We start from the raw sequence: 23,074 nt of genomic DNA on the forward strand, positions 1-23,074 counted from the left end.
TTCCCTCCCTGCGAAGGAAACCCCACTGAGCCATGATTCTGCCCTCTCTCTCCCCCACCCCCTCAACCATGATCCTAACCTCCCCACTCCACCTCCCCCCACACCAATAACTCCATGGAGAAAAGGAGTTAAGTCCCTGCTGGGGACTTTGGGGGAGTTTGGGAGAGAAAACTGAGCCTGCGCAGAACAGCCCCTTTCTTCTTTCAGAGCCAGCCTGTCCACAGGCTCCAGGCTTCTGATCAATTCTCTGCATGCAGGAAGGCACCTGCTTCTGAGGAGACATTGCAGTTTTTCACCTGTGCTAAGAATGAAGCATTAGCTTTGATTACAGACTTAAGGATATGTCCTCCAGTTAGCTTAGCAGCAATATGGCCAAACACTGAATCTCTGCCTTTTGGTCTCCTGGATTCTCCTCCACTGGTTCAAGGGTGATGGAATCGGGTGTGTGCCTCCAATATCTCCAGATTCCCTCTGACCTTCTCCACCTGGTTCTGTGCCCCAGAAGGCAGACTGTGAAGGATGGTCTCTCAAGCTCCTGTGCCAGCTTCTGATTGGCGTTAGCCAATGTAAGTCACTAATAGGATTTTGGTGGGTAGGAGGACAGCAAGGTCAAGGATTTAGTCCCTGCTCCCTCCCTGCTTTGGCACCATCCCTACAGCTCCTGATGGAGGTCACCTCTTCCATGCTTCTTGCTCTCACTGGGTTCAGGTAACTCCAGTTCAGCCCTGCCCCTGGGCTCTTTGGTCCTTAGTGGCAATGGCTTCCTGCTTCTCTCTTGAAGCTCCAGCAAAACTTGTTTCTTTCCTTAGCCCTGTCCACATCTCTGCAGTAGCTCCATCATTAGAGTCTCTTTGTTTGGACCATCTCAGATAGATTCTCTTTCTTGCAGGGACCCTAACTAGTACAGTGTTGTTATTAAAACCTAAAATCCAAACATACATGCCCGAAGGCAGCTATGGATTCAGCCTGGTAAACACTGAGACTTCCAGAAGGTACCAACTGCTTCTGCTCTTCACGAGTCTACTAAATACATTCCAGAGAATGCATTTGGACTTTTGATGGACCCTCTCCAAACCATTCTAAACTATGTAGAGCAAATAGATTCAACTTTAAAGATAGAGAAAATAGTTAAGGAAGAGCTCATTCTAAGGCAGGTATTGAAAGTTCTTTTCCTTATGTAACCAAAATTCTTTGGGTTGTAGCTCAAACCCATATCTAGATTCTGGTCTTTAGGGAGATGGTGAATAAGCTTTTGAACAATTTGAACTAGAACAGGTGATGCACCTGTTCAATCCTTGTTTCTAAAGAATGAACCAAACATATATCGCTGCTGGTTTCTGTTCTCTTAAAAAGGGGTTCTGATGATGCAATCAAACTCTCCAGATAGCATCTGACTGGCACAGAGGATCAGCTCTGTCCTCTATGGCCTAAATCATATTAGAGTCATTGCATCAATTAAAACATCTAGAATTAAAAGAATCAGCCACAATCCTATGCCAGAAGCTTGACCAGCTATTTCCAGCCTTTATAACAAGAAGAGGAATCAATAAAACAAAAAATAAGTAAAATAAGACAATTTTTCCTTGTTTAATGCTCATGTTCCAAGGATATTGTGAGAGCAATCACTGATGTATTACTGAAGCATCCTGAAAAGAAAGGCCTAGACCTATTATTGTTAAAACCTGCGGTTAGGTTTTCCATGGGAACTGAAATAGTGCAGATACAGCAGTACTGGAGTTTCAGGTGCTTTGATTAAAACTGGGTGAGCCAAAAAGTTGCTGTGGAAATAGGAAAGGCTAGAGGGTACAGAAGCTTACAGGGAAACAGAAAGTTTTGTGTTTTTGAAAAGGACTACAGAAAGATGGTTGATCAGCCAGGCCAGAGCAGCTACCTGAGAAGAAATGTATTTTAAGTCCCTCTTAGGGTAAAGTTGTGAGCCTGGAGCAAGATGGAGCCAGGTGACAGGGGCAGGGAAGGAAGAGGCAGGAGACTGATCCTGAATCCCAGGAGTTAGAAAACCCTGATCGGATCCCAGAGCTCTGGTGTAGTAGGGTAAATAATATCTCTCTACAAACTTGTGTCCCCTGGAAACTCAGAATATTCTTGTTGGGAAATAAGGTCTTTGCAGATGTAATTAGTTAAGCTAACATGAAGTCCTGCTGAATTAGGGTGGGCTCTAAATATAATGATTGATATCCTTATAAAAAGAGAAGAGGTGGGTGGGTGCAGTGGCTCAGGCCTGTAATCCCAGCATTTTGGGAAGCTGAGGTGACAGGATCCCTTAAGCCCAGGAGTTTAAGACCAGCTTGTGCAAGATGGTGAAACCCCATCTCTACAATAAAAAAGAAAAAAAGTAAAAAAGCTAGCTAGGCGTGGTGGTGTGCATCTGTTATTTCCAGACTGGCCAACACAGTGAGACAATTGAAGCTACATGCCACAAAACGCCAGGGATTGTTGGGATCCCCCAAAATCCAGAAGAAGGGCAGAAAAATCCCCCCACACCCATCTTGGTTTCAGACTTGTGGCTTCCAGAATTGTGATAGAATAAATTACTGTTGTGGTAAGTCTCCCAGTTTGTGGTAATTCATTATGGCAGCTCTGAGGAGCCAATATTCCTGGGAAGCATCTATCATTGTGGAAATTCCAAGGAACAGTGGTTCATAGTTTATGATGTGGAACTTCAGAACCACCTGCATCTTCATCAAGATGGAAACCCTTTGGAGACGAGCTTCCTGAAGTCAAACTTTCTTTGACACCTCTCTCAGAATTGTGAGGAGTGGGACACTGTCTGCCCTGAGGCACTGTTTGGGAGCCCTTACTTATTTTCCTAGTTTTCTTACCATTTTCATCTCTCTCTTTGTTTCATCACATCGATGGGGCAGAATCGGGATGATGGAGGGAGGAATGAGTACTCCAGTCAGTGTGTAAATTCGGCCATTTTTGGCAGTGATCTCAATTTCTTCCATTGCCACATTATTTGCCAGAATCTGTCCCTGGAAAGAAGCAATGACATCTCTAATTCTGTAGTGCAGAAACACCAGTGATCCACAGACAGACTGTGGCAACTTCGCTAAAAAGTCCTAAACATCACTTAACTTTTCATTGGTGAGTAGGTTGCTATTACAAAGGTTTGGCTGACAGGGAAAGATTGAATCTGTTCAGTGAATTCTTGACGATCACCAGGCCCTTGTAGAGATGTTTCTTGTAGGTGTAGGGCTAAGTAAGAATTAGAATTATTCAAGCTCTGCAATTTACTTGCTGTGAGACTGAGGTAATGTGTTCTCTTTCCAGGTCCACAAGGGGATGTAGTTTTAAGGGCAAGAACTTTCCAGTGCCATGCCCCGTCCCATCTCTCGGTTTCTGATTGAATTTCGTGGGCATGGGAAGAAACTAAGAGTCAATCACTCCAGTGGAAGTTCTAAGGAACTCCTTTCATTGGACAGGGGTCTTAGAGAAGGTGGGGGTTCCTCCCAGGTTAAAAGTCCCCTTCTTCCACACCCCTTCAGACTCCATGTTTGGGTCCCCTTCCATGAACACTCACTTCATGGAAGCTGTCTTTCTCTCTCCTGGATTTCCCCTCTGGAGTCCCCTTCCACAATCTCTCGTGGAAGCCTGTCTTCTCCTCCTAAACTCCGTCTCTCTCTATTCCCTAACACTCTCGTGGAAACTGCTTCCTCTCCTGGATTCCATCTGTCTGGATTCTCTCACTCAGTGTGAGAGTTAGCTGTTTCTCTCTCCTTCTCCTGTTTCTCTCTTAATAAATCAGTTTTTACAGACACTTTTGAGTTTGGCATTTACTGCGCACTGCGCCGTGGTCCCCTCTCTCATTCTTGAGAGGGCAGGAGACCAAGAACTTGGAGAAATGTCCTCTCAGGGGAGCTGAGGACACCCTGAACCCCAATATTACAAGACCTTGGACAAATCCTATGACCTCTCTGTGGTGAAATAGGGATCCATTCATATGAACACATTTATTGACCTCACATGCTCTGCCTTTGGAGCTGTGGATACATCTGTGAACAAATAGATAAGTTCCTGCTTATGTTTTAGTGGAGGGAGTAGAAAATGAACCAATTAGCAAAGATTTCAGATCTCCACTTTCCTCATTAACCAGGTCCCCCTGCAGTATTAATGGCTGCTTCATTTTTCTGGTTGCTCAAGTCAAACCCCATGAGTTATCCTGGCTTCCTCCGTCTTCACCCCCCATTTAACCTATCAGCAAATTCTGCTGGATCTACTTTCAAAATATTAGGTTGGTGCAAAACTCACTGCAGTCTTGCAATTTTTTTTAAAACACAAATTGCAAAAACTGTAATTATTTTTTTGCACCAACCAAACACATTCAGAATTCAACCACTTCTCACCACGCCCCTGCTACCACCGTGGTCTGAATCACCATCAGTTTTCTCCAGATGATTGCCACAGAATCAAACTAGCCTCTCAAAATGCATGCTTGATCACGTCATTCCTCTGTTCAAAATTCTCCAGTTGCTTCTCCTCTCGTTCCAAGTAAGAGCCTGGATCCTCACCCTGACTTCCTAGGCCAGGCATGACCTGACCCTGCTCTCCTCTCCCTCCTGCCCGGCCTGCTTTCCTGCCCTTCTCCCTTTGGCTCCCTCTGCTCTAGCCACACCGGCCTTGCTACTCCTCACACAGCCCAGCATGCTCCGTGCTGCTCTGTGCCTTCGCCCTTGCTGTTCCCTCGGGAATGTCCTCCAGATATTGACACTGTTCCCCTATTTCCTTCAGGTTTTGTTCCGATATTTCTTCTCCAAGAGGGCTTCTTGGGTATTTATCTAAGATGTTGGCCCCATCCCCATCTTCTGCGCCGCTTCCTTGCTTTGCTGTTTTTCTCCTGAGCACTTGCTCCTGTCTAGTAGATGATATATTTTACGCATTTAACTTATTTTCTATGATTTATTTACTAGAATTATTTTCCATACAACCAGGGACTTTCATCTGTTTGTTCACTGGTCTGTCTGCAGGACCTAGAACAGTGCCTGACATACAGTAGGAACTCAGTAGCCATTTGTTGAAAGAATGAGATAATAATCACCATCTACAGTGACTCCATGGGAGACATCAACCTTGTGCTCTGGATGTTTGTTCATATTGCAACCCCAGGGAATTAGATGAACAATGCAGTCTTCTTTGGAATTTTAAAAACAAGTTGTGTTCCCTCCCACCTCAGGGTCTTTGCACATGCGCACTCTCTCTTGCGTTCTCTCTCTCTCTCTCTCTCTCTTTCTCTCTCTCTCCTTTGTCTAGAACTCTCTTCTACTGATCTCTGTCTAATTCACTTTATTCATAGCATGGCCAAAGTATTGTCTCCTCACTGAAGACTTCCTGGCCTGAAGACTCTCTCAGACTCCCCCGGTTCTGTGCTCTGACAGACCTCTGAACTTCCTCTTGGGAGCACTCATTACAATTGTAATGAAATAATTAACTGATTGCCTAGTGAGTTATTTAAAGTCTGTTTTCCCTGCTAGGATAGAAGTCTGTCTTTTTCACTCCTTTATTCTCAGCACCTAATGCAGACTTTCAAACATGTAGTGGCTTAGCACCTATTTGCTGAGAGAAGTAACAAATGAATGAAATAATCATAAAGATTTTAAGCCTGTGGGTTAGCATAGAGGCAGGATAACCTGATGAGCAGTAATTATCAGAGCAAAGATGGGTGCAAGTGATGCTAGCGGTGGGCGAGTGTACACTTACGTTGTCAGTGGTGTTGAACTGTATGAGCTGGTTGGCCATGCTCCTGACGTGTGGGGTGGAGATGAGAGTGGCCACTTCGAGCTACAATAAGAAGAGAACAAAAGGCAGTGATGTTTGGGGCAACATACATCCTCTGAGTTCTTAACATCCTCACAGGAAAAAATAGGCTTCAAAGTGCAATAAATAAAGGGAGTTTTGATCTCAAGAGTTTTCGTGGCTTTGAAGATCTCTCTGAGAATGGACTCATTATTCATGCCTGAGGGTTTGTTCAGAGCTACAGATAAAGGAAAAATGTCATACATTTTCAAGCACCAAAATATTGAAATTCAAGACTAAGTTAGATATCTTGGAAGCAGAGAGAAAGTAACAGCAGGAAAAGTGGGGCCAACCTGGGTAAATGGGACAATGTGGTATCTGACGAGTTCCAGAAGCTTCCGAGATCCCTGCAAAGGAACCAAACACTTCTTTAGTCAAAGAAAAAAATGCAACACTCCCACTCTTGTGGAAACCTCATCAAATGACTTTGAACAACCAAGAAAAATAATCTACTGGGAAATCCAGGGTGACAGAAATCCCACCTCCAAATAGCTAACATTCACCAAATTCCCACTCTGTGGAAGAGGCTGTTCTGAAAGCATAATATGCACATCTCATTTGATCCTCCCAGCAGCCATGTGAGGTGGGGACTCCTGTTGACCCATTTTATGTGTGATAATACTGAGATTCAAAGACATGTCCAAGGTCACAAAGCTAACTCAGGATATGAGCCTAAGAATTAGCCCAGGCTCTCAGTTACTCTGCTCCATCACTTCTCTGAGAGTCTAAGGCTATATTCCAGATTTTCTAAAACAGCCTTGATTTATGATTCTGTTTCACTTGTTCCATCAATAAATGTCTGTCAGACCACGTACTGGTCATTTAGGATTATATAGTCATAGGGAGAGTGATCACCTTTTGCTTCCATGAGAAGTGCATCCCTCTCCTTCAAAGTCCTTTCCAAGGTTTCTCATGTTTCATAAAACTGAAGCATGAGGGGAGAAAAGAGGGTCCTAGCCCAGCAAAGGAGACTATAGATAGGATGAGCAGCCCCTAGAGGGTGCCCTGGAGAGAGGTTGCAGAGTTGAGAAACACGGGGACCACGCTCTTTGCGGGAAGAAGGCAGCAGCCACAGTGGTCTGCTGTGGTTTATCTGCAATCTCCCAGCTAAGTAAGAGATGGGAGTTACAAGCTTTACAGCCCTGGAGTTCTGCTACTTAAGTGGCACAGCCACAGTCACTCTGGCTTGCAAAAGTGAAGGATCACAACTCAAGATCCTAGTAACTGCCAAGAGGTTGAATGTTCTAAGAACAGGTTGAAACGGGGTGAAGTCCCACGCTGAAAGAAAGCCCTGCTGAACCTGAGTTTCCTCACCTAGCCTCCTGTCTGCATTTGGCCTTGGTCACTGTGCCAAGGGAGTTACCTGTCAGTAGGGAGACCACCTATCCTGGCTTGTCTGGTACAACCCTGGTCTATGCCTATTGTCCTGGCAATTCCATTCACTTTCAGAAGTGACCAGGCATAAACTATAAGTTATTTGGCCACCATATCTATAACACCATAGCATTATGTGCTGGGCAGGGTTACCAATAGGAATGTTGAAGTTGCCCACAGGTTAGCCAGCCCTGGAAGTGATGCTTTCTGCAGCCCTGGTTCTGTTACTATGTGACCTTGAGTAAGTCACCTAGCCTCTACGTCTCAACTTACATCTAGTTACTGCATGGTATTCAGAAGTGGAGACTTACAGGGAGAAACAATGTTATTATATGCTTTGATGCTCAGTGGTAGAAGGAGTGAGATAAAGTGGGGATTCTTGGGAAACAGCCCCGGAACTGGACTGCAAACTCCTAAAGGCAGGGCTGGGTCTGTCTGGCTTGTTAACCACCCATCACCATTTCCCCAGCCAGTGCAGTGTGGGCCATACAGTAAGTTTTCCATAAACATTTGTGCCAGTAAGTTAAAGGGCATGGGTTAGGGGTCCTGGGAGGAGCACTGAGCTGGCCCTCAGGAATATGAGATCTAGTCCTGGTTCAGCTTGAGCAAGTCACTTAATCCCTGCATCTCAGTTTCGCGCGCGAAGTAAAGGGACTGGTATGAATTCCTTCCAGCCCTCTGATGCTTCTATGCAAAAGCATTTAACAGTGAGATAATCCTCTTTTAAAGCCTCAGGAATTAATTGTAGAATGCTTTTGACAAGAAACAGGAGAATGAGAGGGACAAAGGAATTGATCCGTATCACTGCCGTCACTATGTGTGCCTGTGCCTTACCTGGTTGGGGTCTCTCGGAGCCACTGCTCAGTTAGAATTCACTCTAGTATGGCTCGAATTGACAGGGTAAGTTTGCAGGTGCTGCTGTTGTTGAAAAATCTTTTGGTGCAATACATTCTTTTTTTGTTTTGTTTTGTTATGTTTTGTGAGGACACTCACTTTCTCCCTGCTGTTTTAGGTAAAAACAAAACAAAACCATACCCAAGTTCTTTGAGGCCAGAGGCAGAAAGAGAGACTTTGACCTTGAACTCTGTAAATTCACCTTCCTTTTCCCACTTTGCTTGCAGGGTGTCTGTGAATTGGCAAGGGCAGGTGTCTTGCTCTCTTTGCTTTTATTTCTGTCTGGTTCAGTGATGAAGCCATAAACTGGGGCTTGTAATCAGAAGCTGCGGTCTCTGCAGGGATGGGAGGGTTTTTACACTAAAATTCTCTTCGAGAGAAGTAGAAAGACACTCTGGGAAGGAAACATGGCATTCCAAAGACAGCGTTAGAAGTCCTCCATCTAAGGAAGCCAGTTTATCTTCCATTTCACTGGCATAGCTGATGGGGGCATTTCCTGCACTCTTCCCTAAAGATAAAGCTATGAAGAAGGATGAAAACAGAAGGAGCTTCCTATAGGCTGAGAAAAATTAACCTCTCTGTACCTGGGAAAGAGGCAGGAATGATTGTACTTCTCACCTAGAAATTGAAATAGAAGAGCAGTTTTTAACTCAGAGCAAGGAGACCTGAAGTTTCATATTCTTTGCAGGCAGAAAGATATGCCTTTGAGAGAAAGAAGACTGAAAAATGGCATTAGCCATTTTTATGGTGCCACTATTCTTACCAAAGGCTTATTTCAAGCTATGAGTGTCGTCTCATTGAACAGAGCTTGGAAGAGATGTACACAATCTACTCTTGAGAGCCTGAATGAGCCATTTCCAGATACCACTGGAAGGAGTTACAAGGGAGGAGAAGCAGAAGAGTTTTCTGAACAAAGGTGCCTGACAGAAAAGCAATGAAATTGATATTTTTCTGGTTCTAGTTAAAAGGCTTTATTTTAATTTTAAGTGGGTCTGAGAACTCCTTTGTTATTTTAAAGTGTGTATCAAATTAGAAGCTATGCACTCAGGGAGGCCATATAATCTCAGGGTTTTAATAATTTCCTATGGGAGCAATGTTACCTTTTTTTAACATTTACTTTAAGTATGAATGTGAGTTCTAAAGAGAGGTCTAGCAGTTTTTCTGCAATAGCTAGGTTTCATAAAATTTGAATGTGAATCATATTTTGAAATATCCTATTTCGGAAGGCCTTGGGAAATCTGGCCTTTTCTGTGGAAACCTGTAACTAATCTTTTCATATGTTGAACATCTGTTGGCAACGTAAGAAATTACATTTTGATTTATCTCCTTGTTAAGTTAAAAAAAATCCTAAGTTTTTTGACAGCAAGATATCCTTATAGATACCTGAAAGCATTCTAAAAAGGGATATATCCATGTGAATTCCTAAACCTAACAGGCAACAATTTTCAGCGTTCCCAAAACAGCATGGGCTGGGGCTTTCTGAGTTAGAAAGTTAGTGGTTACCAGCATGTCTGTTTCTGGGCCTCATCCCATCACCACTAAACCAGAATGCTAGAGGTAGGGCTTTGGAATCTTCCTACTTACCAAGCTCCATGGATGATTTCTGACTACAGTGCACTTTGGGAATCACTACCCTAAAATATTTGGACACCCTTTCTTCCTTCCCTCCACATTCTATACAATCAACACTGATCTTTATGAAGTCATAGGTCATCTCTCCCCATTGCCAAGATGGTGGCATAGTTTCTGGGCACTGAAAGAAAACATGTGACCTTTCATGTAATTTGACTACTTGACGTTATAATGAACAAAATTCCACAATAGGCTATTCTCCTCAAGTTAAAGCTATTATTTCTGGGAAAATAAACAATTTAAATGGTTTCAGTCTTGACGTTCTGGTATGAAGGAGTCAATAATCTCCCTTTTAGAGGGGAGTATGAGAGAATAGAGAGCCCATAGTGGAGAAAGATGAAAGCAATAGAAAGGAAAGGCTGGAGCATCTAAAAATAACATTTTTTTTTTAAAGTTTAGCCTAGTCCTGGCCCTGGCTGACCTAGTGTAGGTTTCATTCTCTAGGTGGTTTTAGAGTTGTAGGGAACTTAAAGTGTTGCTTCTACTAGTAAGAAATATTAGAAGAGCCAGGACAAATCAAACCAATGATTTAGGCCTGGGATTGCAAATATGTTTTATTTCCTGTGTCAAATCTAATTGATCATAGATACTTGAAATTCTATTGAAGAGACTGAAGCGACATCCAGGCTTAGTTCCAGAATGTTGTGATTGATTAGTGATGTCTGCTGTGGTCCTTGGAGGGTAGGTGGTGATATATGTGTAACTTATTTACTATCCCTAGTTTAGAAAAAACCTGTATAGACACAGACTGAGGCAGTGCTGCTGACATGATGCCATCGGAGCATGCAGAATACAGTACCTCTGGAGAAAGGAGGTAATCGAGAGTGCCATCCTTCATGTTATTCAATGCTTCATTACTTGGAACAAAAATGGTGTATGGTCCACCAACTCCTTCCTCATCTAAGGCATGGCCCACATTGGTTTCCTGCATTTGAGAAATGAAACGTTGTATCTACAGCCTACCTTGGACAAATATTTAAAGTAATTCCTCAGAAAGTATTTATAATTGACAACTCTGCTAATTTTACAGAAGTCTTGGCATAAATATTTTTCAGAAAATTATGAAAAATACATACCTCTAACAAAGATCTGAACTTGCTGTATCTTGTTTGTAGCATTGTCATTATGGTTTGCTAAAAAGAGACATTTTGCTTAAGATTAGGAAATAAAATACTGTTGTTTAGGAAACACAAACCCTAACATTAAAAGACTGATGACAGAGTTTACGTGTCAGTATGGATTTGTGGAAATGAACCTGGTCAACTGCAATGCATCATGTGAATGTTTGCTGTAGTTGAAACAGTAGCTCAGATCTGCATGTTCTGAGAGTATCCTTTGGCCCTCATCATCTAGGTCAGAAGGAATAAGTTTTACTGCAGCAACAACTGCCCTCCTCCATAAATCAAGAGGGACACATTTTCATGACAATTGGTCACTGGACTGAGTTGTCTGATCCAGTCATAAAAAAGGTAAAAAAAAAAAAAAAATCCAGATCTTTCCCACATATGTGTTGTATGTATTGCTTTCTTTCTGTAGAGATTCCCAGGATTCTATTGGAAACAGACAAACTACCCCTTCTTCTCTATGCTCGAGATGCTAGCACAGATGAAGCAGAAGCACAGAGTGCTGGCAGGCTCTGAATAGGACTCTCCAGGGAACAAAGGAAGAAGGACATGGGCTGATGAGACTTTTATCAGAATACTCACCTCATTGCTGCTCTCAAATGTGGGTTCTAAGTTGTCCATAGCTCTGTCAAGGATGTGCAGAAGGCCATTGGAAGCAATTAAGTCCCCCTGTATAATTTTTACCTTCTTTTTGCCTCCATAGAGTTTAAGATTTATTTGATTGTCCTAAAACACCAATGAAAAACAAAATAAGATTAATATGTTCTCCTGGAAGGAGCAAGCATTGGACTAGAGTTAGAAGCCTTGAGTCCTTGGGCTTTGATATTTATTGGCAATGTGATTTTGGGTAAGTCACTTAATCTAAAATGGGGATAAAGGTATCCACTTGGTTAACCTCACAGAGTTTTCATTAAGATCAAATGACATAATGTATGAAAGTCCTACTGACAACTATACATGCTAAATCTGGGTAAGGTATTATCAAGCTCTCCTCCAACAGACTGCAAGCTTCATAAGGACAAAACTCTTCAATTTACTATAAATTCATCACTCACTTTAGTGTTTTTGCAGAGAAGGCACACAATAAAAATATTTGTGGAATAAATAACTGAAGCTAATTCCTTCTTCCTCCCATAGGAATCCCAATACATTACAGACTTAGTAATATTGGCTTAATGGATGAACAAGTAAATACATATACATCCTTGTGAGAAAGAAAGCCACATCTTCATATGTCATTCATCCATCCATACATGCATTCATGCATCCTCGAGCCATCTCTCCAGCCATCCATCTATCTATCCATCCATCCATCCACCCACCCACCCACCTACCCATCCAGTGACCTATCCATGTATCTACCCATCCACCCATTCAATGACCTATCCATATATCCATCCATCCATTCCCATCCATCCATCCATCCATCCATGCATTGTCCATCCTCACACATGTACTACAGCAGATTGGTTAAGAATGTGGACTTTGAAGCCATACTTGAATCCTGGCTCTGGTACTTACTGTGTGGCCTCTCTACTTTCCCAATGGAGCAACAGGGATTATGATAGTCCCTCCTTCACAGGATTATTGTGAGCCTTATATAACACAAATAAAGATTTATCCCCATACTTTGCTTAGAACAAGCACTCAAAAATCAATTAACTATTGATGTTCAGTGAAATGTAACAGTATAGGTCCTATGCCTATACACATGCACATTTTTGTTGCCTAATGACCTGTTCCCCAGCTCAATAAGATCACAGAAAGAGTTAGGAAATGGGGGTGGGGCGGGGGGATGGGTTTATGTAAAACACAAACAGAACTAATGGCATTAGGAAAGACGAATGTTCAGTTGGAGAAGATGGATCAACTCCAGCAATCTAAAACAAACACAATCTATTTCCTTTTGTAAGAGGAATGCTGATCTGGCTTTGTGCTGACGCTTTCAGGAAGCAGATTTATAGCAAAATTTCTCCTTCCTGCTGGCAGTTAAATGACAGTTGCCTTGAAAACTAAATCAGACCAGACCAAAGTCAAACAGTTTGTAATCCCCTTTGCATAACACTCCACCCTTCCTCCATGACCTTTCCCGGTGTTGCTATCTGTTTCTTCCTGTATAAGAAGGTGTTTGACAAACAATACATAAGGAAAGAATTTCCTTGTTATCTTTCACAAGCCCCAAACATAAAGAGTCCAAAGGCTATGGGCATTGGCTTGGTGGACAGTTTAGTTCTGGGAGTGAAAATCAGAGGAACTCTTACCTTATCACTGTTGAAGATTTCCCCTGACCTTCCAGTCAAGGTGTAGAACGTGTCTGTGTTATTCATATATTCGGTGCTCATCTGACCAGCAATTATGTGGAGTTTCACAAAGTACTGGGCAGCTTTAATATCCACCAATAGGTCATTTGCCTATGATAAAAGGGCCAGTTTGACTATTATTTGAAGAAGAAGAGTTTTCTAACACATGCTGTGCTTTACTTAGCATCAAAGACATCAAAGTCAGGGCACCCTAATGGGTTTAGGCTTTTGCAAATACAAATGTATGAAAGATTGACAACTATACATGCTATACATTTTCATCAGTGCAATCAACCTGGGCCAGTTCTTCCAGGGAGTAGAAATCTGGAGAGTTGGAGCAATGCACAGTCTACTCTCAAACCAGAGGAGGTTGCTCTAGCACTGAAACTGAGATGGGGAAAGCCCAGCATTGCAGTGGCCCCAGGAGGAACAAGGAACAAGAAATCTATCTTGAACACAGAAAGCAGATGGGAATGAACCATGAAGTTTCATGGAAAGAGTAGGTAACGTGAGTGAACTGATGGTACTTTGAATAGAAAAGTAGTTGAGTTTTGAAATCCATGGGACCAAATTTACATTTTGTCATTATTACGTAGTCAAAAATCAACGGATTACTTATATTAACTTTGTGTAAACTATGTGTTAAATGAGAAACCCCGTGCAAACTGCCGAGCCTAGAGGCATACAATGTTTGCTGGTTCTTTCCAACAGGGATGGTGTGAGGACACCTCTGAAGATTAACAATAGAAAGATGAATATCAGACATGTTAATGGTGGTGGTATATGAGGGTAAGAGAGCCTGGAACTTACTAGGTTTTGATTCATTGCAACAAAAATTATTACAAAATATATTTGATTAAGATAACTCAATTTTGCCGGGCGCGGTGGCTCAAGCCTGTAATCCCAGCACTTTGGGAGGCCGAGGCGGGTGGATCACGAGGTCAAGAGATCGAGACCATCCCGGTCAACATAGTGAAACCCCGTCTCTACTAAAAATACAAAAAATTAGCTGGGCATGGTGGCACGTGCCTGTAATCCCAGCTACTCAGGAGGCTGAGGCAGGAGAATTGTCTGAACCCAGGAGGCGGAGGTTGCGGTGAGCCGAGATTGTGCCATTGCACTCCAGCCTGGGTAACAAGAGTGAAACTCTGTCTCAAAAAAAAAGAAAAGAAAAGATAACTCAATTTTATTTTTTCATTTTTATTATTTCCACTTCCTAGATTTCAATCTTTTATTGGCTTCCATTATTTTATGTGTTATTTGTTAATCCATTTACTTATATGTTTATTTATTCCTACCTAATCTGCTTCATAGAACTTTTAAAACAGATGGCAAGAATGCACAATAAGAATCAAGATCAGGGTCAGGCATCGTGGCTCATGCCTGTAATCCCAGCACTTTGGGAGGTCGAGGTGGGAGGATCAGGAGGTCAGGAGATCGAGATCATCCTGGTCAACATAGTGAAACCCCATCTCTACTAAAAATACAAAAATCAGCTGGGTATGGTAGCACACACCTGTAGTCCCAGCTACTTGGGAGGTTGAGGCAGGAGAATTGCTTGAACCCAGGAGGTGGAGGTTGCAATGAGCCAAGATTATGTCACTGCATTCCAGCCTGGTGACAGAGCAAGACTCCATCTCAAGAAAAAACAAAAATCAGGAAAAATAAAAACACATGTTAGATGATAAAGGTGGGAGGGAGAAGTTAGAAAGATATATAGGATACAAGTTCCTATCCAATGATTAAAGTGGAGGCCAGTGAAGATAATAAAATTGTATACAAATCCATATATGCATTATTTACATTAAACCAAATATTGACATTTTAGTGATTCCATCTCAACAGGATGCCTTCAGCAGGCACTACAAGTTTCATTCCCAATGGATGACATTATCTCAAACAACAGCTGTTCGCATTAAAGACTAAAATTTTCTTTGTATTTTTCCTATCACTTGTACCATTTATAATGATTTTAAAAACTCACATATCTAGCTAATACATTGGTTTAATTCTTCCTGTGGGAAGTGGGCAGTTTTGCATTATGCAAATCTTCTTTATCACCTGGCTGTATGTTAAGAACATTCAGTTGTTACCTATAGATGGTAATGATTGGAAAGGGGGACCAGGCAGCCTTCTAGGGTGCTGGTAATGAATCTGCTGTTCACACAAGTACGTTCACATTGGGAAAATTCATTGAGTTGTATACTTACAATTTGTATCCTTTCCGTAAGGATGTTATATATCACTAAAAGAAGTTTATCAAAAAAATCATCATCCTTATCATCAGTAGGATAATTTTATGGGAGTTTCCCACTTTAAATAAAAGAAGGTACTGTCTACAAGGCTTTTCATATTAGCCCCTTGGTGTAGGGTCATTTTAAATACTCACACTGAATTTTTTCAGGCCACTGTCTGTGGGTAACAGCACCGTGAAGGGTCCCAGGTTGCTCAGTGGCCAGGCATAAGCTTTTTCTTAGGAGTCAAAGTAACACAAAGAGAGAAAACACCAAATGAGTCAGTGGCACATGAGGAGTAAAATCAGGCCATGGGTCTTGGGTCATGACTGGACCATTTATGCCCTTCTCTATTCTAATGGATATGTGCAGGCCCTGTGTCAACTGGGAATCTCTCCAAGCATGTAAGGCGCCCTAAAGCCGTGGCCTCAATACATTCCACATCATGCCATGGAAGTTTTTCTATAGACAGCCTCAGCTGCAAAGATATCCAGGATGAGCAGTTCAGGCATGACAGTATCCAAACACAATCCCAGCGTCCCTGATCCTGCACTTGACTTTCTGACTTGTCACCGTCTCAGTGAGCAATGATGCAGCCCTTATTTTTATCCAGGGCCAGCTCGGAAGAGCCCCGATGGTTGGTTTAATGCTCTGCTGTTGCCATGTTGAAATGCTTAATAATTTTTGAACAAAGAATCCTGCATTTTCATTTTCCGGTGGGCCCAGCAAAGTATATGGTAGTTCTGTTTTCATCACCTGGGGAAGTTGGGATGACAGGACAGGCTCTGTGTTCTCACACTGGAGGCAGTGTATAAGAACTTGCCACGGTGACGGTGAAAAGTCAACGGGACTCTGTCTAGGGCAGGTGTCCCCAAACCATGGCCCACAGGCTGCATCCGGCCCCCCCCACCGCACTTCAGGAAGGGGCACCTCTTTCATTGGTGGTCAGTGAGAGGAGCACAGTATGTGGCGGCCCTCCAACGGTCTGAGGGACAGTGAACTGGCCCCCGGTGCAAAAAGTTTGGGGACTCCTGGTCTAGGGAAATGTTGGAGGGCCTGGTCTGCAAAAAACACTACCTCACCCCTGTCTGCTCGCATTTGGAATTCTAAGAGTTCTTAGACTAAGGCTGTGAGGAACCTGGCAGATTGCCTCTGAGCCCAAGGGATGCCAGTAATAGTTGGCTCCCTATGGGATGCCTTGGAAAAAATGGGATGTTTATGCAGGAGACATTAAATGGGATATTTAACCTTAAGATTTATGCAGAGAACACAGCATTGATCCATTGGTGACATTTATCTATGTTCTTGCCAGGAAATCATTTTTGGCAACTGGTACATTCCAATATAAAAGCTGATATTTTAAGGTTTCTGTTGATTGGCCATGTCTGTATTTTACGTTTTGCGGAATGGCCAGATTTGTGTTTCATTGGAAGTTGTATTCAATGCTGTGATCAGTTATAATATTTCATTCTCAAGAGTGTGGAGTAATGGCTTGTAGAAGGCATTTGCAAATATATGAGGGTGTTTTAGGCTCTCACCTAGCCTGAGGGGCTGGAGGTGAATGTGTCACTGTAGGCAATTAGTGACTAGGGGACCAAGGGTGCTGAGATGGTTGTGTACAACCAAGACTATTCCAAAATTCAAACGGCCCCTCCACTGAGGAACATGGATGCTGCCCTGGAGTCTCAGTCCGCCTCTCTATTCCCAGTGTTACCTGCCAAGCTTTGTTCATACCTGAAGGATCTAAAAGGTCAAGGGTGAGGGGGACAGTTTGTATCCTGACATCAGTACTGTCCTGGTCTTACTGTTACTGCAGCTCTGTTGGTCTATGTGACCCCTAGACCCTGTCCTCAGCTCTCTGCCTATCAATTCTTGCATTGCTAGACCTCATGGTACTATCTCTTTGCTTGTCTGCTTGGAAACAAGCTGCCTGCCCTTTCCCTCTCACCTGCATGGCCCCTCCCTAGAAAGGCTGGTTCTTTTTATTTTAAAATTTTAAAAATTTTATTGCATTTTAGATTTTGGGGTACATGTGAAGAACATGCAAGATTGTTGCATAGGTACACACATGGCAGTGTGATTTGCTTCCTCCCCATCACCTATATCTGGCATCACCTTCCTCCCCATCACCTGTATCTGGCATTTCTCCCCATGCTATCTCTCCCCAACTCCCCACCCTCTGCTGTCCCTCCTCTATTTCCCCCCAATAGACCCCAATGTGTGATGCTCCCCTCCCTGTTTCCATGTGTTCTCATTGTTCAACGCTCGCCTATGAGTGAGAACATGCAATGTTTGATTTTCTGCTATTGTGTCAGTTTGCTGAGAATGATGGTTTTCAGGTTCATCCATGTCCCTACAAAGGACACGAACTCATCGTTTTTGATGGCTGCATAATATTCCATGGTGTATATGTGCCACATTTTCCCTGTCCAGTCTATCATTGATGGGCATTTGGGTTGGTTCCAGGTCTTTGCTATTGTAAACAGTGCTGCAATGAACATTCGTGTGCACGTCCTTATAGTAGAACGATTTATAATCCTTTGGATATATATCTAGTAATGGGATTGCTGGGTCAAATGGAATTCTAATAGACAAGGCTTGCCTGTATCTTTCTGATTGATTGTGCCTTGAAGATGCCCTTTCCTGAAAGAGGACTGCCTTTTATGTGGAAATCTGTATCTATAGCTGTGTACCTAGGATTGAGATGAAAGAGGTCAGCTTTCCTTGCCATTTTCCTCTGGGTTCAGTATTTAATTCTCTGAGTCGCTCCATAATGTTTCCGTAACATGTGAAGCCATCACCCACGTAGCCTTTCTGGCAAGTGCATCTACAGAGAGGAGGAAAAGACATTCTCAGGGTCTTAAAGTCACTGAGTTATTTTGATCATACAGTCCAATGCCCTCATTGAACAGATGGAGCAAAGGATGCCCAAGGTAGAATAGGGATAAAAGAGGTGAGGCACAAACACCAGAGAGCATAGTGTGGTACCTGACATCTAGTAGCCCCTCAAGAAATGGACGCCTAATAAATTAAATGTATCTGTCAACACTAAATATTTTTGTATGCTTTTTGTCTCAGTATTTCTCAAAGTGTGACTACACTCTGGTGCAACCTTTCCCTAGCTGTGTTGAGCATTTGCAGCACATCCCATCAATACCTCCGTCACAACCCTATCCACCAGAATAACCTCTGGAGACACTGTCTCTTCTGCTAGACGGTACACTCTCTTAGAAGATGGATCCCAACTAACCATGCATCAAGAAACCATGTACATCAGAATCACTTGGAGGGCTTACTGTGTGTAAATGTGGACTCTAGGACTCCACTGCAGAATGACTGAATCAGAATAAGGAACTGAATTCAGTTTGAAGGACAGTAAAGATTCAGCATTATTGATCTGCTTAGAATGCTTTGCCCACCCCCTGCTCCTTCCTAGCTGAGATCTCTGCTCAATTGCCACTTTCTTTAGGAAGGCTTCCTTGATTGCCTGTCTCTTTCTCCACTCCCTCACTGTGTCTCCATTATATATACTCTCATGGGACCACGTAGCTCTTCTCCGTAGCAGCGATCATAGTGTAATTTCACCCTCATCTGGGTGGTTGTTTGATTAATATCTGCTTCCTTATAAAATTTGAGAAAAGAGCTATGTGTGTATTTGTGAACTCCAGAATCCAGCACAGCGTTGGCCCATAATAGGTGCTTAATTAATAGTTGTGAAATAAGTAGTAATTGAATTAAATAGCAAACAATGAAGTATGTAAACAATGAAAATAAATATAGAAACTATGAAATAAATGTATAAACAATGAAAGTCACAGAGATTTTGTACAATAGTTTCGGAGGAGAGAAGTAGAATTAAAAATATACTAGGAGTGGTATGCTGATAAATGTCTAACAACGAACTCTCTGGGGCAGGGGAAGCCCTACTTTGCGGCATTTGCTAGTTTCCAAGGTTCATATGCCCATCTTGGCCAATTTCAAACTGATAAGATGATGCTAACTCTCTTGTGAAATTCCTGAAAATTTAACAGTCAGCTCTTGTGAGTCTGTGAGCTCTGGCAGACCACAACTATGCGGCACAGAGGAGTTGACAGTGGCTGAAATTGACAAGGTGATGAGGAAGATGACTTTCACCAGGATCTTGGAGATGAGCCAGGAACCAAAGCGAGGTAAGGGAAGAACATTCCAGGGAGGAGAGATGCAGGGAATCAAAGACGTGCTGTGACTATATCACAGTTTTGCAGTGCTCACACCATACCACAGCTGTGACTCACGTTGAGGAGAGCATTCTAAAGAAAGACTGTGCATTCGTTAATCCTCCTGTGTCTCTAAATATATTTCCATGGCAAATAGATTATGTGTCCAACAAGTTTGCTGCAGCCCTTCAGAGTCCCACTGCCCTCTGCCTGGATTGCTGCACAGCCTCTACCCGGTCTTTCTGCCCTTATATTCTGCGCTGACATCTGTCCTTCATACAATCTCCTGAGTGTGCTTACAAATTCTTGCACTTTTGTGCTTACAACCCTCACTGACTCCTTGTGTCCACATGAGAAAGTGTGCACAAGAGAATCCTGCTGGGTCTTCTTTTTGCTGTCCACTGAAAATTCCAGCAGCACCAAACTGCTTCATTTTTAAGGCTGTTATGCCTTTCTCAGGCTATTTGTCCTGCCAGGAATGCTCTCTCACCCTCATCTTATCACTCCAGTGTGACCTCTCCCCAGCTGTGTTGAGCACTTCCAGCACATCCCATCCATACCTCCATCACAACCCTATCCACCAGAATTACCTCTGGAGACACTGTCTCGTCTGCTAGATGGTACACTCTTCTAGAAGATGGATCCCAACTATAATTCTTCATTATATCCTAGCACTTAGGACAGTGCCTGATTGTTTAAGTGATTATTTACTGATTATTTAAGTATGTTCTTAATTCTAGGAACCTTCTAAGTAAGAGAGCTACAAAGATGATAGATAATAAGAGACACTTTGTCCTTTTTGAGTCTTACATGCGGAGGATGGACCAGAACACAAAATAATTATAATGGGAAGCCCACTTCACCTCCTTGAGTCCCAGTTTCCTCTTCATAAAGTGGGTTTAATAATACCTTTAGGGTGGTTGAGAGATAAGGAAAGACAGCCCTGTGGCAGACATATAGACAAAGCTCAATGCTTGGCAGATGATAACGGCAAGGGCAAGGCTGACATAAAGAAGGTGACTATAATGACAACAGTGACCTAGAGGTGCTGGGACATAGGAGGACAGACCGTAGACAGATAACTGAAGTTCCATTGTAAACATCATGTTAGAAGATTGAATAGGATGCTACGGGACATAGAGGAGAAAATGACTGATTTTACCTGGAGAAACAGGGGACAGCTTCTAGGAGAAAGTAATATTTAATTCTAGAAGGACGCATGTGAGTTTTCCTTTTTTTTTTTTTTTTTTTTTTTTGATACAGAGTTTTCGCTCTTGTTGCCCAGGCTGGAGTGCAATGGCACGATCTCAGCTCGCTGCTGCAACCTCTGCCTCCCAGGTTCAAGCGATTCTCCTCCCTCAGCCTTCTGAGTAGCTGTGGTTACAGGCATGTGCCACAACCTTTGGCTAATTTTTTGTATTTTTAGTAAGAGATGAGGTTTCACCATGTTGGCCAGGCTAGTCTCAAACTCCTGAGCTCAGGTGATCTACCTACTTGGGCCTCCCACATTGCTGGGATTACAGGCATGAGCCACCACACCCAGCTGTATATGAGTTTTCTAGCTGGACAAACACATGGGGAATCATTTACTGATGAAGACTTCAGGGTTTGTATGGAGGAATGGCTCTCAACCAGGGGCAATTCTGCCCCTCCAGAAACCATTTGGCAATGTCTTGAGACACCTTTGGTTGCCACAACTGAGATGGGGAGCTACTTACACAGGCCGGCCCTTCACAGCAAAGAATTGTCCGGCCAAAAATATCAACAGAGCTGAGGTTGAGAAGCCTCTTCATAAGGAACCACTAAAGCTGATCTAACCATGAAACAATTCAATACAATCAAATAACAGTTTCCTACTTCAATGCCAACCTCCTCTGCAAGCCCTGTGATATGCTAATTTAAGGATGGAAAAGAGGAGACTAGTAACTCTGGGAAGTGATATAATACAACAGTCATTGTTAAAAATTAATCCTGCTATAAGTTAAATTCCTTCATTTGAAGACAACTGTTAATAGCAAGACATGTAACCTTTACCAACCACTGAGTATGTTTCTCTCTAAAAGTTTCTTAAGTTGTTAGGTGGCCAATGGTCTGTTCTATGTTAAGTGACTTGGCCTTTCTTTCCTGAGGATTGCAGGAGAATCATATTTTAATGGCCTTCGTGCTGAATGGAATGCATGAGACATCACTATTTTTAATTGTTATTTTAAATCTCAGTCCAAAGTCCAAGATTTTATGAGACCAGTTTCTGACTTAAGTGTTCTCAGTTGAGCCATGGAACAGTCACAACATCACCTCTTTAGGAAATTGTTTTCTTTTTATTAGGAGTAAATGTCTCTTGGTGTTTTAAGGCTTTAAAAACACCCAGAAGCCATTTGCATTTTATAGTTATGGGTTGCAATTAATCACATTTAATGCTGGATGAGATTTAGTTTGTATATAGGGTCTCCTTTTAAGTCTTAATACAGTTGCCTCCTTCATTTCTTCACCAGTTCATTTCATTCCTGCATTATTTCATATGTTCCTCCAAAGTCTCATTTATTTTACTGTTTTTTTTTTTTAAATTTCTTATTTTTCTTATTTTTCTTTTTAACTTTTGTGGGTACATAATAGGTGGATATACTTATGGGATACATAAGCTATTTTGATACAGACACGCAATGCATAATAATCACATCAGGGTAAATGGGATAGCTATCACTTCAAGCATTTATCCTTTATGCTACACACAATCCAATTATACTCTTTCAGTTATTTAAAAATGTGCAATAAATTGTTGTTGACTGTAGTCACCCTGTTGTGTTATCAAACACTAGGTCTTATTCATTCCATCTGACAGTATTTTTTGTACTCATCATTTCACTGTGTTAATTGTATCCCTTCTGTTGCCCAGGTCTAAGGGTCAAACTGACAGGAGTTGTTGCAGCAAAGATGAATAAGATATGGACCTTATATTCTAGTTGGGGATTGAGATAAGTAACGATAATAGCCAGCATTTATTAATAGCTCTTATGCTACATATTCTTATGAGGGTTTCAGTGTGGTATATTTTCTAATACAGCAACCCTATGAGGTAGGTACTGTTATTAGCCCCATTTTGGATAAGGAAACTGAAGCACAGAGAAGTTAAGTATCTCACTCAAGATCACACAGCCTGTAACTGGCAGTGCCTGTGCTCACTGCCACTGTGCTACATCCTAGGCATAGTTCTCTCATAGATGCATTCCAGGGTGCTCTGGGAGTCCAGAGGGAGGGGCATCAGGGAGGACTGGGAGGATGGGGGAGGCATCCTAGAGGTGGAGATACTTAGGCTGGACATTGAAGGAGCAGGGTGTTAGTCTGACTCGGAGGAGGTGGGTGGAGGGTAGGGATGGCATCCTAAGTGGAAGGAAGAGCACGTGCAAGGGCCAGGAGTGGGGAGCACCATGGAGTGTTTGAAGAACAGTGAAATGGGCTGAATGTTTGTATCCACCTTAAAATTCATATGTTGAAATCCTAACCCACAGGGT

The 23,074-nt window shown here is 42.5% G+C and overlaps 1 protein-coding gene across 1 annotated transcript in view; it reads right to left on the reverse strand.

The window, feature by feature from the left end:
• The window catches only part of STAB2 (stabilin 2), a 176,864-nt gene that overhangs the window by 103,314 nt on the left and 50,476 nt on the right, over positions 1-23,074 (reverse strand). Inside the window, exons 10-18 of the mRNA XM_003929622.4 lie at positions 18,063-18,196; positions 15,525-15,607; positions 13,097-13,246; positions 11,418-11,561; positions 10,788-10,844; positions 10,511-10,636; positions 6,105-6,158; positions 5,716-5,796; positions 2,841-2,993 (exon numbers count right to left, since the gene is read on the reverse strand). Coding sequence (XP_003929671.3) covers positions 2,841-2,993; positions 5,716-5,796; positions 6,105-6,158; positions 10,511-10,636; positions 10,788-10,844; positions 11,418-11,561; positions 13,097-13,246; positions 15,525-15,607; positions 18,063-18,196 — 982 coding nt within the window. The remainder of the gene's footprint in view (positions 1-2,840; positions 2,994-5,715; positions 5,797-6,104; positions 6,159-10,510; positions 10,637-10,787; positions 10,845-11,417; positions 11,562-13,096; positions 13,247-15,524; positions 15,608-18,062; positions 18,197-23,074) is intronic.

Source organism: Saimiri boliviensis, chromosome 7, assembly GCF_048565385.1.
Source record: "Saimiri boliviensis isolate mSaiBol1 chromosome 7, mSaiBol1.pri, whole genome shotgun sequence".
Classification (NCBI taxonomy): Eukaryota; Metazoa; Chordata; class Mammalia; order Primates; family Cebidae; genus Saimiri; species Saimiri boliviensis.